At 44.3% G+C, this 22,099-nt stretch overlaps 1 protein-coding gene across 3 annotated transcripts in view; it reads left to right on the top strand.

The window, feature by feature from the left end:
• Window positions 1-22,099, top strand: part of LOC137371161 (cohesin subunit SA-2-like) — a 145,183-nt gene that overhangs the window by 52,466 nt on the left and 70,618 nt on the right. For all 3 annotated transcript variants that reach the window (XM_068033226.1, XM_068033224.1, XM_068033225.1), the window contains exons 7-12: window positions 2,186-2,262; window positions 5,068-5,139; window positions 10,475-10,679; window positions 12,973-13,115; window positions 16,280-16,353; window positions 18,785-18,908. In XM_068033226.1, coding sequence (XP_067889327.1) covers window positions 2,186-2,262; window positions 5,068-5,139; window positions 10,475-10,679; window positions 12,973-13,115; window positions 16,280-16,353; window positions 18,785-18,908 — 695 coding nt within the window. The remainder of the gene's footprint in view (window positions 1-2,185; window positions 2,263-5,067; window positions 5,140-10,474; window positions 10,680-12,972; window positions 13,116-16,279; window positions 16,354-18,784; window positions 18,909-22,099) is intronic.

Genomic DNA, 22,099 nt, shown 5'->3' with positions numbered 1-22,099 from the left:
TTAACTTCAGGGGTCCAAGCTGAGGGATGGGATGCAGGAACTCCCATTGGAGGGAGTCCCCACACCCAACCAAGCCCCTTTAGCATTACTGGTCTTGTAAAAGTCATACAGTCATAACAGTATAGAAAGAGGCCATTTGACCCATTGAGTCCATGCCAGCTCTCAGTAGAGCAATCCAGTCAGTCCCATTCCCCTGCTCTATCCCCATAGTCCTGCAAGTTTGTTTCCCTCAAATGCCCATCCAATTTCCTTTTGAAATCATTGATTATCTCCGCTTCCACCACCTTCTTGGGCAGTGAGTTCCAGGTCATTACTGCTCAATGCATAAAAAAGTTCTTCCTCACATCCCCCAGTATCTCTTGCCCAAAACCTTCAACCTGTGTCCCCCTAGTCCTTGTACCATCAACTAATGGGACCAGTTCTTCCATTGGTGGGCGGAGTTACTTTGCTTACTAGTCCCAATGGTAACTCCCATCGGTACCCGTTGCTTGCAACTTTAGAAATTATCTGCGTTAAATAAGGTAACCGAGTCAATCAGATTGAAGAAAATGTACACATTGATCTGCTGTCACTGGTTTGTGTTTAATGACCGCTCATATGTTACATAAGATGACAATCAACCATCAAATGGTCACACCAAGGTTCATCAGTGTTACCTGCCACTATCAATCAAGCACACTGATTTGAGCTCACTGTGTGACTGTCATTTCCTTCCTTTGGATCATTTGTGATTCCTAATCAATTCTGGTATTTCTCTTGCAACATGGTTGATCACTCTATTCTCACCAACTCCGTGGCATTTCCTTTGACAATTACATTTCTATCTGTTCCAATGCACCCAGCATATCTCTACCAATGGCTCCTCCTCTGTTCCCCAAGTAGCCACCTTGCATCTATCCCAAGATTTCATTCTTGACCCATTCCTATCTTAGATCCTATCCATTTTTCTGTAGGCTTCACTTTAGTATCATTCATAGGGTGGGGACAGCTGCCATGTGTCTACTAACGGTACCCAACTCTACCTCTATACCACCACTCTTAGTTCACAATTATCTCAATGCCGACTGACTGTCTGTCCTCAGCAAGAATCTTCACCAACTTAACTTGGGAAAGACTAAAGCAAACCTATTTAACTGCTGCCAGTCTCAATGTCCTGTTGACCCTGAGCTGAGCTTCAAACCCCACAGCAAGGCCCTCACCAAGAATGCTTATTTCAAGCTCCAGATCAGTGCTTGCCTCTGCTCTGTCTCAGTGCTGCTGATCCCCTCATCCATGCCTCATCATCTGCTGGTTCAACTATTCTAGTACTCTCCTGGATGACCTTACAAGTTCCATTTTAAGTAAATTATATCTTGTCCACTTGCATCCTATCCCACGCTAAATTCCTCTGTGCTTTCAGCCCGGATCTCGCTAATCTCCATTGATTCTCCATTTGCCAATATATCAAATTAAAAATCCTTTGTTTTGCCTACGTCCTTGCATGGCTTAAGGCCTCGTTCAGTCTGTAATTGCCCTCAGTCTATGTGACAGGGCATTCCTGCAAATCATTTAACCCCTTTGCATCCTCTGTCTATCTGCAGCTTTTAGCAACAAAGCCATCATAAATATTGGTCCCACACATTGGAACACTCTCCCTAACTGTCTATGTCTTGCTACCTGTCTCCCCTCTGTCAAAGGGCTGCTCAATGTGATCTCTTTCATCCAGTCTTTGGCCAATTCCTATGAATCTTCACTACCCCGTGTCTAATGTTGTCTTTGCAAGGCATTCTGGGACAATTTATTATGTTAAAGGCACTTAATAAATCCAAGTTATGGTTGTTGTTGTTATTGTAGTCAGTCCAAAACTGGAATGTTCTGTCCAAACCAGATTATGCTGTTGAAAACTAGACACTGTGACCCAAAGCTCTACCTTCCCATCCAAAACTGGACTGTGCAAACCAAGCCCAAAATCAGACAGTCCTATCTAAACTCAATGTGTGGCAACCCCTTGCCACAAGCGCAATGGGTTAATCTGAGGACCTGGGATTCCTGACCAACTGAATCTTATTGCGCGTACCTTTATTATTTATACATTCTGCTTTATGAGGTCATTTCTTTTGTCAAAATGTAATATATTTTATTCTCATGCATGAATATTTTTAAGTAATGTATTTTATTCTAAGTGTTTTTTTTACTGTTGTTGCAGGGATGGTTACGGCCGAGGTTTTTCAAAATGTGCACAATCCTGACATTAGGAGAAAAATGACTGAGGAATTTGATGAGGTGAAATAAAGTTTTTGAGATTGATTTGAAAACACAGTTTTCATCCTGTGCTGTATATTCAATCTTCTTCCACACATAAATTGTAGATTTGAATGCAGTATAAGCAGCAATTTCACAGCAGGCAGGATACATGCATGGAGTCAACAAATCGGACAGCTTGTCGAGACAGTTGTCACAGGCTGACACAGCTAAAAGGTGCAATGGCAGCTCCTTGAGTGCTTTGGTAGGAAATGCACGGTATGCACATAAGAACATAAGAAATAGGAGCAGGAGTAGGCCATACAGCCCCTTGAGCCTGCCCCACCATTCATTAGGATCACTGCTGATCTCCTAGCTCAACTCAACTGTCCCACCTGCTCACCATAGTCCTTGATTCCCTTAGTGACCAAAAATCTATCAATCTCAGCCTTGAATGTACTCAATGACTGAGTATCTACAGTCCTCTGAGAATTCTCTGTTTCTTACCAGCTGAGTCTAATTAACATTATAAACACCTCGATCTTCTAGGGAGAAAATTCCGAAATGCAGGAACTGTGCAGCTCAATGCTTGTGAGGTCAGGGAGAAGATGCACAAGAGGCCGGTCCGAAACCATGCAGCCACACAAAGCCATATAGACCAGGAGGTTCTCCATTTTGATCGACTGTGCTAGGTTAGATAAACTCTTCCAGAGAAGAGATCTGGAGTGCTACAATTAGCCTCAATGCTGCTGGGGTAGGAAGAGGAAAGGTAAAAAAACAGCCAGGGTTCCTGCTCCTAATTGCTATCCAGTGATGTGTGCTGGAAAGTGCAGGGGCTGGACTTTCAATTGGCCTTGGGTGTGAGCACATTGAAGATTGCGTTCCTGGAAGGTGTCCCTGGATCCCACGCCTCCAGAGCACGCAGCGATTTTCAGAGAAGGGGGAGCCGGAAACCCGCACGCCTCCAATTAAATGGTTGCTAAGCTTGTTGCTCAGCTCATTAAAAGGCTTCCGAGGAGCAGTTTCAAATTTTTGATCGTCAGGCTTGGGGCAGGTTAGCGCTCACCTGTCGGGAGCCATAATGTGCTGTTCCTGAAGAGTAAAGTGAATGAAAATAGGGTGAATCAAAAAGAATGGGCCAATTACCTTCCATTTGGCCACTTGTATGTGCAGTGATGCTGCTGGCCCTCTAATCACCTGCCTGCTGCATTCTGTAAGGCAGCAGCAAATCCTATCACGGCTACTGTCTGCCTTTGTTCATTCCAACATAGAGCCGTTTCCCGCCTCCATGCGAGTTAGGAGTAGGAGTAGGCCACTCGGCCCCTCGAGCCTGCTCCGCCATTCAACAAGATCATGGCTGATCTGATTGTAACCTCAACTCCACATTCCCACCTCCCCTTGATAACCTTTTAACCCCCTAGCTTATCAAGAATCTATCTACCTCTGCTTTAAAAATATTCAAAGACTTTGCTTCCACCACCTTTTGAGGAAGAGAATTCCAAAGACTCATGACCCTCTGATAGAAAATGTTTCTCCTCAGCGCTCGGCGTCGCTAATTGGGCACCAAACTGGCCTCCAGCCCAATCAGTGGCTTTCCATTACAAAATATTGTTGCGTTAGCGACGCTGTCATGGTGCGAGGTCAGGACCCGGAAATGAGCCGGGCATCAGGTTCCCGACCCCGGATTGAAAATCAAGCCCCATGTGTCTGTGTGGCTGTCACTTGTGTGATGCCCTCTTTGCTTAAATAGCCTCTTTGCACTCCGTCTGGGCTCACATGTGAAGTATGGCTGCTTCGGCATGCTTATGGGTAGCATACATGGAGCCAACCCCATTAGTACTTGGCACTTCAGGAGAGGGGGTGTGACAAGTAGTGGGGAAGGAGTTATATTACAGTGGTTCAGCTGCTTTTAAACTTGCAATAACAGCTCTGGTAACTTTTTCAACTGATTTAGCAGGGCAATATATTTGGCCCACTCCTCTGACCCTCAGTTCGCCATGGGGTCAAGTTTGGTGCTACGCTGCTGCGAACAATAATGGGCAAATATTCTTAAATTTATCATCTACAGGGTTGAGAAAGGTGAATTTCTATCTCACTAATGATTTCTCATTCTCTTCAGGGTGGGGGGGGGGGAGGTGGGTGGGGGTCGCAATTAATGCTGGAGAATGAAACACTTTGTGCATATCCTGTCACCATCAGACACTTCCACATCATCAGCATCACAGTCTGGCACAGTTTAGCTCCATCCACTCTGCCCTTTTCTAAAATAAATAAAATAATAAAAATAAAAACTATGAATTCTCAGCGTCTGGACTTCTGGAGGCCATTTAATGCCCATTCCTTGTTGATCTTGTGACGGAGGTAGTGAGTCTTCGTGAACTGCTGCAATCTGTGTGGTGAGGGAGCTCACGTTGTGCTGTCAGGTCAGGAGACTGATTTGAGCTGTGAAGATGACCTGACAATTTCTAGCATGAGATTCCCAACATTATGAGTTTGGACTTTCCAGTGAAATGGGCGAGGGAAAGGTTGGATCAGTTGTGTGAGTGACAGTAACTGGACAAGTATTGTTTTGTGGCATTTTTCTGTATGTAAAATGGCTGCTGCATTTACTCACACAAGAGTGACAGGAGTTCAGTGTAATTAATTGTAGGTGAAACACTTGAGATGTTCTGAGAATCTGATTTGGCACAATATTCTGTTGCTACGTCAGTCACAGTCTCAAAAAGTTACTAAAACATTGAATCAAAGAAGCCCATAGACATTTATTGAAGACTATTCCCAAGAAAAATGACATTTGCCTTTCACAATGCTCCTGAAATTCAATTTTACCATTGTATCTATTTGCAGGAGACAGGTTTACAGTACAAGAAGTTCATGGTGTACCCCTGGATCCTCAATGTTACATGGCCACTGGATCTGGTATGATGTCAACTTTCTTTACTTTGATGATGACTGCGTTTCCCCCATCACCACAGTTTTTATTTATTTAAGTAGTGATTTTTCCCCCCCCCCCCCCCCCCCCCCCCCGCCTTATTCTCTGCAGAGGGAGGTGATCCATATTTTAAAGTAAAACAGAAAATGTTGGAAATGCTTAGCAGGTCAGGCAGCATCTGTGGAGAGAGAAACAGAGTTTATGGGCTGGATTTTTGAAGCCCGATGGGACGGTGGGGGGAACCGGAGTGGGGTAGGAAGAAAAATCGATGCGGGAGAGCGGCGTGCCAGTTTGCTGGCATCTTCCTGCCTCCGGGCCATTTTCAAAGAGGCCAAGTCGGAGGTGCAATGTCTACCCGCCCACAAGTGGCAGTTAGCCAATTAAGGCAATTAATGGGCTATTAAGGTCCCTCTCTTGTGCCAACTAGGATTGTCCAGTCAGCAGGCGGGCCCCCTGCAGTGGCCGAAACACGGCCAGTGGATGGAGGTGACTTCCCGGTGGTAGACCCGGGGGCCCCATATCACTTTTTTAACACCCTCCCTGCCTGCGACCTGTGGAGGGGTTTCCTCCTCCAATAGCGGTCTGGCAGCTGTGGCCATTTTTAGTTCCAACAATTTTAAAAGTGCTGAGAGGAGACACCCTCCCTCTCCCTCTCTGCAGCTCTTTCATTGTTGGAAGGTTTCCTATTGGCTTTTGGAGCCTATCTGCCAACCTTAATTAGATGGCAAGTGTGTCCCCTGGCCGTTAATTGGCCATTCATTCAAACATCGGGGCATGCATGTCATGCCGATGCCGTGCAGGGGTTGCGACCTGGAAATTATACCGAAGTCAAAAACGAAAATCCAGCCCAATGTTTCAGGTCGATGATCTTACATCAGAACTGAAAAAAGTTTGGATGTAACGGGTTTTAAGCAAGTACAGAGGCAGGGAAAGGGGGGAGGGGAGGAAAGAACAAAAAACATGATGGTGCAAGGCAAAATTAAGTTACAATGGAACAAGAAAAGAAACTAGGGATGGGTCTAGAGGAGCTGTCAGTAACAACAAAAGAATCATTCCCAGCAGCCGCTGTCTGAAAAATGGGGGCAGGGTCATCGATCTGAAATTGTTGAACTCATTGTTGAGTCCAGAAGCCTATAAACTGCCTGATCGAAAGAGGAGGTGCTGTTCCTCGAGCTTACTGAGCTTCATTAGAACAGTGTAGGAGGCCGAGGACAGAGAGGTCAGAGTGAGGGTGGACAATTAAAATGAGGCAACTGGAAGCTCAGGGTCATGCTTGTGCCTGAACAGAGGTGTTCTGCAAAGCAGTCACCCAGTCTGCATTTGGTCGGCCCAGTGTAGAGGAGACCACATCGTGAGCAGCAACTAAATTAAAAGAAGTACAAGTATATCACTGTTTCACCTGGAAGAAGTGCTTTGGGCTCTGGCTGGTGGGAAGGGAGGAGGTAAAAGAGCAGGTGTTGCACCTCCTGCACTTGCATGGGATGGTGTCGGGGAAGGGGAGGGCGTGTTAAGTGTGATTGAAGAGTGGACCAGGGTGTCGCAGAGAGAATAGTCCCTGCGGAATGCTGAAAAGGGAGGAGAGGGGAAGATGTGTTTGGTGATGGCATCATGCTGGAGATGGCGGAGAATGATCCCTTGAATCATTTTATTTGGTGGGATAAGAACACGGATAGCCCTATCATGGTTCCAGGAGGGAAGGGAAGGGAAGGGGTGGGAGCAGAAGTGCAGGAAATGGGATGGACAATTTGAGGGCCCTGTCAACCACAGTGGAGAGGAATCCTTGGTTGAGGAAAAAGGAAGACACATCGGAAGCACAAGTATGGAATGTTGCATCATCAGACAGATGCAACAGAGAAACTAGGAGTATGCAATACAGTCCCTGCAGGAAGGGGTGAAAGAAAATGTAATCAAGGTGGGCTTATAGTAGATATTGGATGACAGCCTATCCCCGGAAATCGAGATAGAGAAGTCGAGGAAGGAAAGTGAAGAGTTGGAGATGGACCATGTGGGCGGCTAGTTTTTTTTAATGGTTGTATGGTGAGAGAAGGGTGGAAATTGGAAGCGAAGTTGAAGAAATTTTCCAGTTTGGGTTGAAATCAGGAAATGGCACCACCACAGTCATCAATGTACTGGGAAAAGGTGAGGGAGCAGCCCTGAGAAGGACTGGAATAAAGAATGTTTCACATTTCCCACAAGAAGGCAGGCATAGCTACTACCCATGCGGGTACCCATCGTAATACCTTTTGTTTGGAGAAAGTGAGTGGAGTCAATGGAGAAGTTGTTCAATGTGAGAACAAGTTCAGCCAGGTGGAGGAGGTGGTCCTCTGATGCCTCACTCTCTTAGCCAGTCAGCTGTGAAGGGAAAAATATTCCCACATGTTCCATTATAAAAAAACACAAAAGTATATTAGTTTCCTGTGAAGCTGAGCGATGAAAGGCTCGTAAAGACTTGCAGTTGGAATCAACCTTACAGCAGGTGACTTTTGTCTCCTTTGAAATTGGTATGGGACATGTGCGTAAGAGTTCTCTCATTGAAATCACCCTTGCAGTGAGGGAGGCCAGATTTTAAAGGCCTGATTTTAATCTGTGCAAGTGGATGGGTTTTTACTGAGTTAATATGTCCCTATGCTGATAAACCAATTTTATTTCAAAAATAAAATTAATCTTATATTACCCTTTGTAAAACTGGGGGCTGCTCCTCAATAGTTTCCATTCCCGCTTTCAGCAATGCACACTGGAGCAGCAAAGCTATTGGATAATAAAACTTAGGCCACAGATACAGTTGTTCATGTGTGGGATGGAGCTAAGTTAACAGAGTAAAAGCGTCGGGGGTTAAGTTTGGGACCACCCACTTTTGGTTGGCCCCTTGGCCCAGCGTTTGTGCCTCGCACACAAGTGGTGAAGTCCAAACAGCCCCGGATATTGGGCGCCGGGCCTCATCATAATGAAGATGGCACTGGGTTGGATGTAGGTGCTCCAAGGTAGCTGCCTATGGGCGAACCATGGTTGTGGCAAGGATCCAAGGCAGGCGTTAGGCTTGTTATCTGCATATGTGATGGGCCTAATGCCTGCTTCAGGCATGGGTAAAGGATGCCTCTTGTTCATTCTTACCCAATATAGTGAGTGGCACACTTCCCCTTGGTAGTGCATGCATGCTTTCTTCTTGCCATTTTGGGGCATTAGGAGACCAGGTAGCACCTAAAAAAATGAAGGCTACATGACCCAATTTAAACCACAAGCTTCAACACTTCTTCCTGTTGCACCACACTGGCATTTTTAGAATTGGAAAGAATCCTGTTTGGGGTGGAGGAGCAATGTTAGGGGGAAAGGTGCCTAGCAGCAACCAAAATTCCCATGGATTCTGTAGTTTTCCCATTTTCCTGCCCTTAACTAAATCTGAGAACAACATGGACAGATCTCTGCAGATTTGGGAGCAGAGGATACATAAGAGCTTTTTGTGTCATGCTGCTTTCCGTAACATGTTGTCAAGTTTTACCATTTTCACAGTGTCTCAAAACTCTCCATTTATTAGTGGAAAGAATTCTAAAAATGCACTTGTGGTATAACAGGAGTAAGTGTTGGAGCTGATGACAAAATGACTCTCTCCCACTCATGATCAGTGGCATCCATTTTGTAAATGTGAATAAAACTGTGTTTAGACTAACCGTATAGCTACTACCGTGAGGGGGCGGGGAGGGGAGGGGAGGTGAGGTGAGGAATGCAAGGGAGAAGCAGGGCTGGATTTTAAGAGCCTGCGGCAAGCTCAAACAATGGTGGCGCATGACCAGAGAGCTGCCGCGATCTTTAGTGCCGTGGCTCATTTAAATAGCCGGGGGCGGCCTGCAGCCCCCTCCCCAATCTTGTGGAGGGGACGGGCTGTCCGTCCCTGGCAATGGTGTCAGCTGTCTGTGCGCAGGCGCGGACGCCATTTTTAAAGGGCAGCCAGCCCTGCCGCCCAATTTAAATTTTTAAAGTCCTACCTCCCAAAATGAAATGTATAACATTTTAACACCCCTTTCCCACCCCCCCCCCCATAATAATTACAATAACTATTTGCTGTTCCCTCCCAAAACACTTACCTTTTACATCTGACCTAAACCCCCCAAACTGCACAAAGTTTAAGGTCCAACCCTTCCCACCATCCCCTACACGTGTATTTGACCCCGTTCCCCACCCCCCACATGATAAACTTACCTCCTCCCCCCTCCCCACCAGTGTGGCACCGCGTTTCCCCGAACAGGGATCTGAGGCGCAGGTGTGCCAGCTGTCACGCAGAATATCGCGGCGGGCCCTCAAGACCTCAGGTAAGTCTATTTCAATTTCTTAATGTTATTCATTTCAATATTTAAATTGTGGTCCCGTCACCCAGTGGTGTGGGGGAGGGGGGGGCCGTCACAGAGCCTCGCCGCTACCGGGAGGATCAGGCTGGGCCCTTACGGTGTCTAGGTCTGTTGCGGGCCTTATCCGGAGCCATCTTCAGGCCCTCCCCCACCCCCCCCGCCATGGAACTGGACACCTGGGGGAGAACAAAATCCAGCCCACATTTTCTGGGAGATTGTTTAGTGAATGAGCTACTTGTTCGAGGGCTGCCTACTCTGATTGGATGTATTCCTCCAGCTTTCATCACATGACCTCACGCCCTTAACAGCCCTGCACAATTAAATCCCCTCCTTTCCCCATTTTCAATTTTTCTATGACTAATAAAAGTTTTCAATCGATATCCAAAAATATGTTTTAATGTCTCCTATGATTTTTCTCCTGGGTTGCAGCATCCAGGTAATTAATCCTTAATTCTTGGAGACTCCAACAACAACAACAGCTTGCATTTATGGAGCACCTTTATCAGTATAAAAGATCCCAAGACACTTCACAAACAATTAAACAAAATTTGATACTGAGTAACATAAGGACGGGTAACCAAATGTTTTGTAAAAGAGTTAGGCTTTAAGGAGCATCTTAAAGGAAGAGAGAGGAAGAGAGGCAGAAAGATTTACGGAGGGAATTCCAGAACTGAGGGAATTCCAGAACTTAGGGCCTTAGCAGCTAAAGGCAGTGTCTGTTAATGGTGAAGCAATGATAATTGGCGATGTGCAAGAGGCCAGAATTGGAAAAGCACAGAGATCTTGGAGAGCTGTAGGAGGTTACAGAGGTAGGGAGGGCCAAGGCCATGGCACGATTTGAAAACAAGGATGAGACTTTTAAAAGTGAGGCATTGCCAGACCGACAGCCAATGTCGTTCGGCGAGTGCAGCACAGTTCTAGAAGGTTGGCAACTCTAATGGGTTCACTGGTTGGTCATTATTACCTCTTGCTCTCTTTACAGGACAGTGGGGATTATCCCCTTACAATGTCAGGACCCTATTGGAAGAAATTCAAGTCCAATTTCTGTGAGTTTCTCTCTGTACTGATTCAGCATTGCCAGTACACTATCGTACATGATGAGTACCTGATGGATACAGTGATCTCCCTGTTAACCGGACTATCAGACTCTCAAGTGCGAGCCTTCCGACACACCAGCACGCTTGCAGGTGAGAATATTGCGATTTGTCCCAAACTTGGGAAATGCTGTGGATAATTGACCCAAAGCAGAAAGAGGTAAAGGACCAGGACTTTGCGTCTTTGTGGAATCTTAGCACATCTTCAATGCCAGCAACATCCCGGAGTGCGTGTCCACAGATCCCTGAAGCTGACTGGACAAGTAGATAAGGTGGTCAAGAAGGTATACGGGATACTTTCCTTTATTAGCTGAGGCATAGAATATAAGAGTTGGGAGGTTGTGCTGGAACTGTATAAAACACTAGCTAGGCCACAGCTGGAGTACTGCATGCAGTTCTGGTCACCGCCCTATAGGAAAATATGATTGCACTGAAGAGGGTACAAAGGAGATTTATGAGGATGCTGCCTGGACTGGAGAATTTTGGTTATGAGGAAAGATTGAATAGGTTAGGGTTGTTTTCTTTGGAACAGAGGAGGTTGAGGGGATTATGAGGAGTCTAGACAGAGTGGATAGGATCTCACTGCTTGAAAGAGGCAGAAACCCTCATACCATTTAAAAAGTACTTGGATATGCACTTGAAGTGCCATAACCTACAAGGCTCCGGACCAAGAGATGGAAAATGGGATTAGGCTGGATTTGTCCGCCGGACTGCTCTGACCCTCGGCTGGATTTTCAAATGGGTAACATGGCCAGTGGGGGAGCTTGGCTGGGTGAAAATCCACGGAGACTGACTGCGGCAGGGCTTGGAGATCTGCTGTGTCAAGGTTAGGCTGGCAGCCTCTTGTGCTGCCTTATAAAGTGGGAACAAAATTCTCAAGCCATTTAGATTTTAAAGGGCCTAATTACTGCCCACGGCAATATTAGATCTGGGAGGCAAACAGCATTACTTGTGGTGCAATGATGTAAATCTGCCTTTTGCGTAGCATTACAATAAGCATGCCCATATTTTTGTTTTATATATGTCTGCATGTAGGTATCACTGGCCAGGCTGGCGTTTATTTCTCATCTATGTTTGTCTTTGAGAAGTTGGGTGAGCTGCCTCCTCCTTGAACTGTTGGGGTACGTGTGAGGACGTTGCTTCCACAAGGCTGTAGATATAGGGGTGGACATATTGTGTGGATGACCTCCAGCACTTCTGGTGGGAATGGTAGAAATTTTCAGCAAGGAAGGAGGCCATTTGGCCCATTGTGTCTGTGCTGGCTAACAAGTAGCCCTCCAGCCTAAACCCATTTTCTGGCTCTTGGTCTGGAGCCTTGTAGGTTGCGGCACTTCAGGTGCATACCCAAGTACGTTTTATATGTTATGAGGATTTCTCCCTCTATCACCCTTTCCAACGGTGAGTTCAAGATCCCCAGCACCCTCTGGGTAAAATATTTTCCCCTCAAATCCCCTCTAAACCTCTTACCTCTTAACCTAAATCTATGTCCCCTGGTTGTGGACCCCTCAACCAAGGGGAATAGGGCCTCCCTATCCATGTTATCTGGACTCCTTATACACCTCAATTAGGTCTCCCCTCAACCTCCTCTGTTCTAGCCTATCCAATCTTTCCTCATAACTAAAATTCTCCAGTCCAGGGCAGCATCCTCATAACTCTCCTTGTACCCTCTCTCGTGCAATCACTTCATTCCTATAGGGCGATGACCGGAACTGCATGCAGTACTCCAGCTGCGGCCTAGCTAGTGTTTTATACATTCCAGCACAACCTCCCAACTCTTATATTCTGTGCCTCGGCTAATAAAGGCAAGTATCCCATAAGCTGTCTTAACCACCTTATCTACTTGTCCAGTCAGCTTCAGGGATCTGTGTACATGCAGTCAAGGGTCCCTTTGTTCCTGGAAGTCCTGAAACTGGTAGAGGTGACCATAAAACCAGTGGAGTGGCACTCCAAAACTTTAGATTCAACTTCAGACAAAATTGAGGGACAGTGGCAGATACAACAGGATGTGAGATATGGGAGCTTTCCTTTCCTTTTCTCCCCCCCTATTTTCTTCCCTCCTCTCCTGAAGATGACTTGTCCTGGATTTCTGCGTCCCTCCGGTTCTGGCCTCTTGCACATTCCCAGTTCCTTTCACTTCACCATTGGTGGCCTTGCCTTTAGCTGCCTAGGCCGTATGCTCTGGAATTCCCTCCCTAAACCTTGATAACCCTGCTGTGAATCACCTTGAGACATTTTTACTACATTAATCATGACAGGCATCACTGGGCACTTCTGCATATCTATGATAACAGAATCTCTTGGTTATGTCCATGGCACTGATGCAAGGTAGTAACTGCATTTGCTCGAGTAAATTTGCCAGGATATTCATATTTTTCTTTTCCTCAAGCTATGAAACTAATGACAGCCTTAATTAACGTGTCCCTGAGTCTGAGAGTGCAGCTACACAACTCTCAGCGACAGTGTGAAGTCGAAATGATTGACAAAAGACCCAACAGGAGACTGGAAACATTCCTGCAGAAGAAAAAAGAGGTAAAGCTAATTGCTTTTAATTGTTCACTTTCCCTTCTCCATACTGCAATTTAGCAGCGTGCCCCCTCTAATATTTAAAATAAAATTCTCAAGATGTGGGCATCGCTGGTAAGCGATGGTCGCTCATCTCTTGTTGACATTTAGAAGGTTCTCAAACCATTGCAGTTCATGTGGCAAAGGTATCTTTGGTGAAAGTCTAGTATTCTCTTTGAAGGTCACTCAGTTGTGGGCACTTGCCCCATTCCCCTGCCCCATGGCACTGCCCAGTTGTATGATCACACCCAAGATGGCAGTTGAGTGCTTTAATGAATCAGTTTCTTTGGGTATAGAAAGATAAAAATCAGCTTGGGATCCTACTCCTGACTTATCCTGCTGGAAAGTGCATTGATGTTGGCGTTAGGTACAGTAGTGTAATGGTTATGTCACTGGGTTAGTAATAGGCTGGGCTACTAATTCACAAAATGTGAGTTCAAATCACATCATGGCAGTTTAACAAGTTGAGTTCAGTTTGAAAACAAAATCTGGAAATTAAAAGATTTTGTAAGTATATGTGACCATGGAGCGGTTAGGTTGTCCCATCAGATTGGAAAATAGGAAATGTAAGTAACTCCACTATTCAAGAAAGGAGGAAGACAGAAAAAAGGAAGCTACAGGCCAGTTAGCTTAACACCTGTCATAGGGAAAATGATGGAATCTATTATTAAGGAGGTTATAGTAAGTCATTTAGGAAATCTCAATGCAATCAGGCGGAGTCAACATGATTTTGTGAAAGGGAAATCACATTTGACTAATTTATTAGAGTTCGTTGAGGAAGTAACAAGCAACGTGGATAAAGGAGAACCTGTGGTTGTGACGTACTTGGATTTCCAGAAGGCATTTGACAAGGTGCCGCATCAAAGGGTAACATGTTAGCATGGATATAGTATTGGTTAGCTAACAGGAAACAGAGAGTAGGCATAAATGGGTCGTTTACAGGTTGGCAAGCTGAAACTAGTGGAGTGCCACAGCTGGGGCCTCAACTATTTACAATCTAGATCAATGACTTGGATGAAGGGACAGAATGTATGGTTACTAAATTTGCTGATGACACAAAGATAGGTGGGAGATTAACAAGGTCATAAGAATTAGGAGCAGGAGTAGGCAATTCAGCCCCTCGAGCCTGCTCCGCCATTCAATACGATCATGGCTGATCTCATCTCAGCCTCAACTCCACTTTCCTGCCCGTTCTCCATAACCCTTCAACCCTTTACTAATTAAAAATTTGTCTATCTCCTCCATAAATTTACTCAATGTCCCGGCATCCACCTCACTCTGGGGTAGTGAATTCCACAGACTCACGACCTTTTGAGAGAACTAATTTCTCCTCATCTCTGTTTTAAATCTGCTACCCCTTATCCTAAAACTATGACCTCTCGTTCGAGATTACCCCACAAGAGTAAGTTGTCTAGAGAACATAAGGAGTCTGCAAAGGGATATAGATAGGTTAAGTGAGTGGGCAAAGATTTGGCAGATGGAGTATAATGTGGGAAAGTGTGAACTTGTGCACTTTGGCCAGAAGAATAGAAAAGTAACATATTGTTTAAATGGAGACAGATTGAAAAACTCTTAAGATGCAGAGGGATCCAGGTGTCCTAGTACACAAAACACAAAAAGTTAGTTTCAGGTACAGCAAGTGATTAAGAAGGCAAATGCAATGTTGTTGTTTATTGCAAGGGGAATGGAATATAAAAGTAGAGTTGTTTTGCTGCAGTTATACAGGGCATTGGTGAGACTACATCTAGAGTACTGTGGACAATTTTGGTCTCCTTGCTTAGGAAACGATGTAATTGCATTGGAAACAGTTCAGAGAAGGTTCACTCAACTGATTTCTGGGATGAGAGGGTTATCTTATGAGGAAAGGTTGGACAGGTTGGGTCTGTGTTCATTGGAATTTAGAAGGATGAGAGGTGACCTTATTGAAACATATAAGATCTCGAGAGGACTTGACAGGGTGGATGTGGAAAGGATGTTTCCTTTGTGAGAGAGACTAAAACTAGGGGGCACAGTTTAAAAATAAGGGGTCTCCCATTTAGGACAGAGATGAGGAGTATTTTTTTCTCTCAGAGGGTTGTGCGACTTTGGAATTCTCTGCCTCAGAAGGTGGTGGAGGCGGGGTCATTGAATATTTTTAAGGTGGTGATAGATGATTCTTGTTAGGCAAGGGAATGAAAGATTATTGGGGGTAGATGGGAGTGTGGAATTTGAGACAGAAACCGATCAGCCATGATCTTATTGAATGGCGGAGCGGGCTAGAAGGGCCGAATGGCCTACTTCTGCTCCTAATTCGTACGGTCGTATGGTATCTTATTGAAACATGCAAGATCCTGAGGGGACTTGGCAGGGGAGATGTTGAAAGGATGTTTCCAATTTTGGGAGAGACTAAAACTAGGGGGCACAGTTTTAAAATAAGGGGTCTCCCTTTTAAGACAGATGAGGAGAATTTGTTTTCTCTCAGATAGTTGCGAGTCTGTGGAACTCGGTGGCGGAGGAAGGGTCATTGAATGTTTTTAAGGCAGATTCTTGACAAATAAGGGAGTCAAAGTGTATTAGGGGTAGTTAGGCAGGAAAGTGTGTCCACAAACAGATCGGCCGTGATCTTATAGAAAGGTGGAGCAGGCTCGAGTGGCCAATTAGCCAATTCCTGCTCCTACTTTATATGTTCGTATGAAAGCTTTAGATAGAGTAAACTGTTTCATAGCTGAAGACCAGAGGGCATAGATTTAAGGTGATTGGCAAAAGAACTAGAGGTGACATGAGGCAAAACCTTTCAGTGCAACGAGTGATTAGGATTTGGAATACACTGTCTTATAGGGTGGTGGATACAAATAATCAATAGTAGCCTTCAGAAGGGAATTGAATAAATGCTCGAAGGACAAAAAAATTGCAGGGATATGGGGATGCAGCGGGGAGTGGGACTAACTGGATTGCTCTTTGGAAGAACCAGTGCAGACTTGATGGGCCGAATGGCCTCATTCTGTGCTGTCGTATTCTATGATTCTAACTCAAGTAATCAATTACTCAAGCAATCAGGCTGCTGGGATACTGCTTGAATTAGAATAAATATGTGTCACAGTTTTTTTTCAGGGTGTAACAAGTAGTAAATAGTTTGATGCCATTTCTTTCAGATTATAGAAAAGCAAGAAAATATTGAAAATCTGATGAATGCCATTTTCAAAGGAATCTTTCTTCATAGATACCGGTAATGTTATATCCATCCTACCCAGTTAAAAGTAAATCTCCTCTCCCTGGAAGAAAAGCTGCTTGCAGCTCTTGATTTTCCATTTTTGATTACAACAGAAAAACTGCTGATGGATTTTGGACATATTCAAAAGCAAATGTGCTGTTTTCTGGATGCAGCTGATTGGCCCAGATTCGGGTGCACATTACGCATGGGAGTGGAAAACCTGGGTGGAAGTGAAATTTAAAGGGCCAGGGACAATTAAAGGGAGTGTCACAGTAGTGGTGGGGTGGGGGAGGGGGGGACAAAAGTTCTCAAAGCCATTGGGAGAGACTCAAAAGGGGTTATCACACTTTGAAGGGGACCAAAAAGAGATGTGCAAAAGAGAAGGGATGTGAAATTCAAGGAGCATGAGTCTGCAGGCAAGTTACGGAGCAGCCCAGCACATGATTCCCTGTCTGATGGCTGTTATAGTGGTGGTGATGCTGGAGGCAGTTATGAGCATGATGACATTCTCTGCCACTCCTCACTAATATTCCAGTTATGAGCATACAGAAGTAACGCACAGGATAAGACCAGCTAGTCCATCAAGCCTGCTCCGCATTCAAGATGGCTGGAGAATCATGATTAGACACTTTCTCCTCCACCCCCACTCCTCCCGTCCTTCCCTCCGTCTCCTATCTCAAGCAGCCATCCTCCTGGGAGAGGCAAAAAATCCAGGATGAATAATGGAAACTGTACTCTGAAAAATTCTTCTCTGAACCCCCATCGGGATTGAAACCAGTCCAACAACAATAACTTGTATTTACATAGTGCCTTTAACAGAATAAAATCTCCCAAGTCTTCACAGGGGTATTAGAAAACAAAAATGACATTGAGCCACATAAGGAGATATTAGGGCAGACGACCAAAAGCTTGGGTCAAAGAAGTAGGTTTTAAGGTGTGTCTTAAAGGAGGAAAGTGAGGTGGAGAGGTTTAGGGAGCGAATTCCAGAGCTTGGGGCCTAGGCAGCAGAAGGTGTAGCTGCCAATGGTGGAGCGATTGAAATCTGGGCTGCCCAAGAGGCCAGAATCAGATGAGCATAGATATCTCAAAGGGTTGTGGGGCTGGAGGAGATTACAGAGATAGAGAGGAGTGAGGCCATAGAGAGATTTGAAAACAAGAATTTTACACTCAAGGCATTGCTTAACTGGGAGCCAACATAGTCAGCGAGCACAGGGGCGATAGGTGAAGGGGACTTGGTGCAATTTAGGACATGGCAGCAGAATTTCTGATGACTTCAAGTTTACGGAGGGTGGCCGGGAGTGCATTGGAATATGAAGTCTGGAGATAACAACGGCATGGATGTGGGTCCAGCTATTAGTGATGTCACAGAAGCAGCCTAGAAAGAGGCCCTAAAATGCTGTGGGAAAATTAACAAATGTTTTTGTAAATGACAAAGAATGCTTTATTTAATATAATTTTATGTTAACAATGGGGGAATACATTGAACAATATAAGGTTCTCCCTGTAGATTTTCCTTCCCTTTGACATGCTTCCGTTTGGGAGGCTCGGGCATCGTTTCCATCACTGTCAGAGAGACTCCCTGGAGGATGTTCCCTGAGAACTCTCCGCAGTCTCTGGGGAAATATGTTGGGCTGGAGCACAGCTGGCAGATTGTTTTGAAGAATGTTACAGCAAGTGATGGCGTTTAATCCTCAGAGTTGCCTTTGCACTCGGTAAGTTTTCCATCAAATGGAGGAATGACATTTTTTGTAGTATTGTAGCTGAGGAGGATATTGAGCATGGAGAACAACATAAATAATTCCAATCACTTTTTTCCAAAATGCGGAAGCAGAACACACGGCAGGGGTAGATCACTGAATGTGTATAGATGAAGTTAAACTTTATTGTTACACATTTACACTTTTTTTTTGTCCAATATTCTCCCTGTCTCTGCTGAGAACACTGGCCTATGCTGGGGTACTGACCCATCAGCAGCTCTTCGGAACCTTCTTCAATGGCGACACTTCATGGAGCAACCTAGACAGTGGGGAATTGCCAAACTATTTGGCTGCATGAGGTATCACGACTGAACCCACTTCTTGCTCCCATGCATAAGTAAAGGGACTTCAGGAATGGACCCCAGGCTCTGCTTTCTCCTCCTTTCTCACGAAACTGCTGTTGCTGAGTTGCATCATATTAACTGAGTTCAATGAACTCAGTACAGCCCAAACAGTATTGTTTGTACGGATGGTCAAAACAAGTTGAACCCTCAATGATTTGAAGTCATGGACTGAGTTCCATGCATTGTAACAATGAGGTTTGACTGCATATCTATCTAGCCATGTATCATTCCATCTATCTGCAACATATAATATACATATATATTAAATTTTGGGTCAAAGCATTTAAGAGATACACAGCCCTGATGTAGTCATTCATCGGAAATATGATTTCCTTTTTCCTCCAGTGATGCATTACCTGAGATCAGAGCTATTTGTATTGAAGAAATAGGAGTCTGGATGAAAAGCTGCAGCGATCGCTTCCTGACTGACAGCTACTTGAAATATGTAGGATGGACTTTGCATGACAAAGTGAGTCAATCCGTAATTTTCAGCATTGCTTTCTTCTTCCTAGTTGGATGCTGATTAATTTGCCCTTCTGCGAGGCCTCCACGACAGCACTTTTTGAACAGAGTTAAATATTCTGATTAATCTGAGTATTATGTTAATGCCATGCTCTAATAAGATAAATCCACCCAAAGGAGAAGGATGGCCTGTCAGTCTGGCATTTGGTGAGTTCCCATTTGTGATCGTTCTGCATTGTTCATGCGCCTCTGCTTTTGAGTAGCATCCGAATTAGGGGAGTTCAATGAACTCAGCACAGTCCGGGGATCTCATTTGAACAGTCTTTTCTCTTGGATCTAGAGAATAATGCATTATCATTTGCAAAAGTGGTTAATTTCCCATTAACGGGTGCCATCCCTCTCAATGGTGGAGCTCAGTGACCTGGGAGAAAGCCTCACAAAATGAGGGCACAGGAGGGGAAGAAAAAAGCTAAAGAGAGAATGTATGCATGGCTAAATATTTATGTTTGCGATTACTTGATGGGCAGTCACTGATAGCATTTAAAGGTATATAGCGATGAGAAATATCAACAGCCAGTCCTGAAGAAGGAAGACACATCATCTGAAAGCTCGATCAGTGTGTTGAGATGCTATAATGAGAGGGAATTCACCTATAATAAAACACTCCAAGCAGAAACACATTACAGTGTGTACACTTCTATATATAAGATGCAGCTATCAAGATACTTGTTCCAATGTCTAACTACACATAAAAGGAATACCACAGTTATCAATCTTGTACATACATGTGGAGGGAGTAACAAAAAAAAGGTATCTTTTGAAAAAGACATGATACTGAGGACACTATGTACTGAACAAAGTGAGTGTTCTGCAGTGTTTCTCCCTAGTCTGTGCTACAGTACTAACCTTTACTTGAAGTACTGAGAGAGCACTAAGACTCAGTGCTATAGTGGAGGGATGAGCATTGGTGCAGGGCCAGATCTGAGCTAAATTAAGCTGGGAGGTGCCAAGTGGCAGGTACAGGACCACCCTCAAGATGCCCCCAAGCATGACAGTACAAGTTGGAACAAGTATCTGTTAATAAAGGATGAGATCAGTGCAGTAGTGAGAAATGATCTTGGCTCGGAAGATCAAGATGTAGAATCAGTTTGGGTGGAGATAAGAAATAGCAAGGGAAAGAAGTCACTGGTGGGATTAGTTTATAGGCCCCTAACAGTAGCTACGCTGTAGGACAGAATGTAAATGAGGAAATACTGGGGACCTAGAAAGGTACTGCAATAATTGTGGCCGATTTTAATCTTCATATAGATCGGACAAATCAAATTAGCAAAGATAACTTTGAGGACGAGTTCATAGGCTGAATTTTGTAGTCAGTAGGAAGACAGAGTTGGCTAAAGTAGACCAGGAAAATAGATTAAAAGGTAAGTTGGTAGATAAGCAGTGGCAGACATTTAAGGAGATATTTTGTAGCTCTCAACAAAGATATATTCCATTGAGAAAGAAGGAATCGCTGAGAAGCATACACCATCCATGGCTAACTAAGGAAGTTAAGAATGAGATCAAATTGAAAGAAAAGGAGTATAATTCTGCGAAGATTAGTGGTAAGCCAGAAGATTGGGAAAATGTTAGAAACCAGTAAAGGATGACTTAAAAAAAAAAGAGGGAAAATTAGAATATCAGAGTAAACTAGCAAGAAATATAAAAACAGATAGTAGGAGCTTCCAGGAGTATGTAGAAAGGAAGAGAGTAGCTAAAGTAAACGAGATGAGACTGGAGAATTAATAATGGGAAACAAGGAGATGGTAGTAACTTTGAACTAATAGTTTGTATCTGTCTTCACTGTAGAAGACACTAAAAGCATCCCAATCAGGGATGCTTTTAAATCAGGGGCAAAAGGGAGGGAGGAACTGAAAACAATCACGATCAATAGAGAAAAAGTACTGGGAAAATTAATAGGATTAAAAGCTGACAGTTTTCTGGACCTGATGGACTGCATCCTAGAGACTTAAAAGAAGTGGCTGCAGAGATTGTGGATGCATTGGTTGTGGATCTTCTAAAATTCCCAGTGGATTGGAAAACTGCAAATGTAATGCCCCTATTCAAGAAAGCAGAAAACTATGCCCAGTTAGCCTAAAATCTGTCATTAGCAAAACGCTGGAATCCATCATTAAGGATGTAGTAGCAGGACATTTAGAAAAACATAATACAATCAAGCAGAGTCAACATGGTTTTATGAGAGGGAATTCATGTTTGACAAGTTTATTAGAGTTATTTGAGGATGTAACAAGAGGATAAGGGACAAGGGAGCCAGTAGATGTAGTGTATTTGGATTTCCAAAAGGCATTCGATAAAGTGCTACTCAAAAGGTTACTGCATAAGATAAGAGCTCATGTTGGGAGTTATATATTAGTATGGATGGAGGATTGACTAACTAACAGAAACCAGAGAGGTGGGATAAATGGGTCATTTTTAGGTTGGCAAACTGTAGCATGTGGGGTAACTAGTAGGGATTAGTGCTGGGGCCTCAACTGTTTACAGTCTATATTAATGACTTGGAAAGGGCAGAGTGTATTGTAGCCAAATTTGCTGGCGATACAAAGATAGGTGGGAAAGCAAGTTGTGAGGAGGACACAGAGTCTGCACAGGGATATAGATAGGTTAAGTGAATAGACAAAAATTCGGCAGATGGAGTATAATGTGGGGAAAATGAGAGGTTATCCACTTTGGTCGGAAGAATAGGAAAGCAAAATATTATTTGAATGGAGAGAGACTACAAAGTGCTGCGGTGCAGAGGGATCATTAAACACAAAAATTTAGCATGCAGCTACAAGTAATTAGGAAGGCAAATGGAATGTTGACCTTTATTGCATGGAGGATGGAGTATAAAAGTAGGGACGTCTTGCTACAACAGTATAGGGCATTGGTGAGACCACACTTAGAGTACAGTGTACAGTTTTGGTCTTCTTATTTAAGGAGGGATATACTTGCATGGGAGGCAGTTCAGGGAAGGTTCACTAGGCTGATTCCTGAGATGAAGGGGTTGTCTTATGAGAAAAGGTTGGGTTTATATTCATTGAAGTTTAGAAGAATGAGAGGTGATCTTATTGAAACATATAAGATTCTGAGGGGGTTGACAGGGTAGCTGCTGAGAGGATGATTCCCCTCATGAGAAATCTGTAACTAGGAGGCACAGTTTCA

This window comes from Heterodontus francisci, chromosome 6, assembly GCF_036365525.1.
Source record: "Heterodontus francisci isolate sHetFra1 chromosome 6, sHetFra1.hap1, whole genome shotgun sequence".
Lineage (NCBI taxonomy): Eukaryota > Metazoa > Chordata > Chondrichthyes > Heterodontiformes > Heterodontidae > Heterodontus > Heterodontus francisci.
The sequence above is the reverse complement of the archived record's forward strand: the minus strand, read 5'-3'. Positions and strand labels throughout refer to the sequence as shown.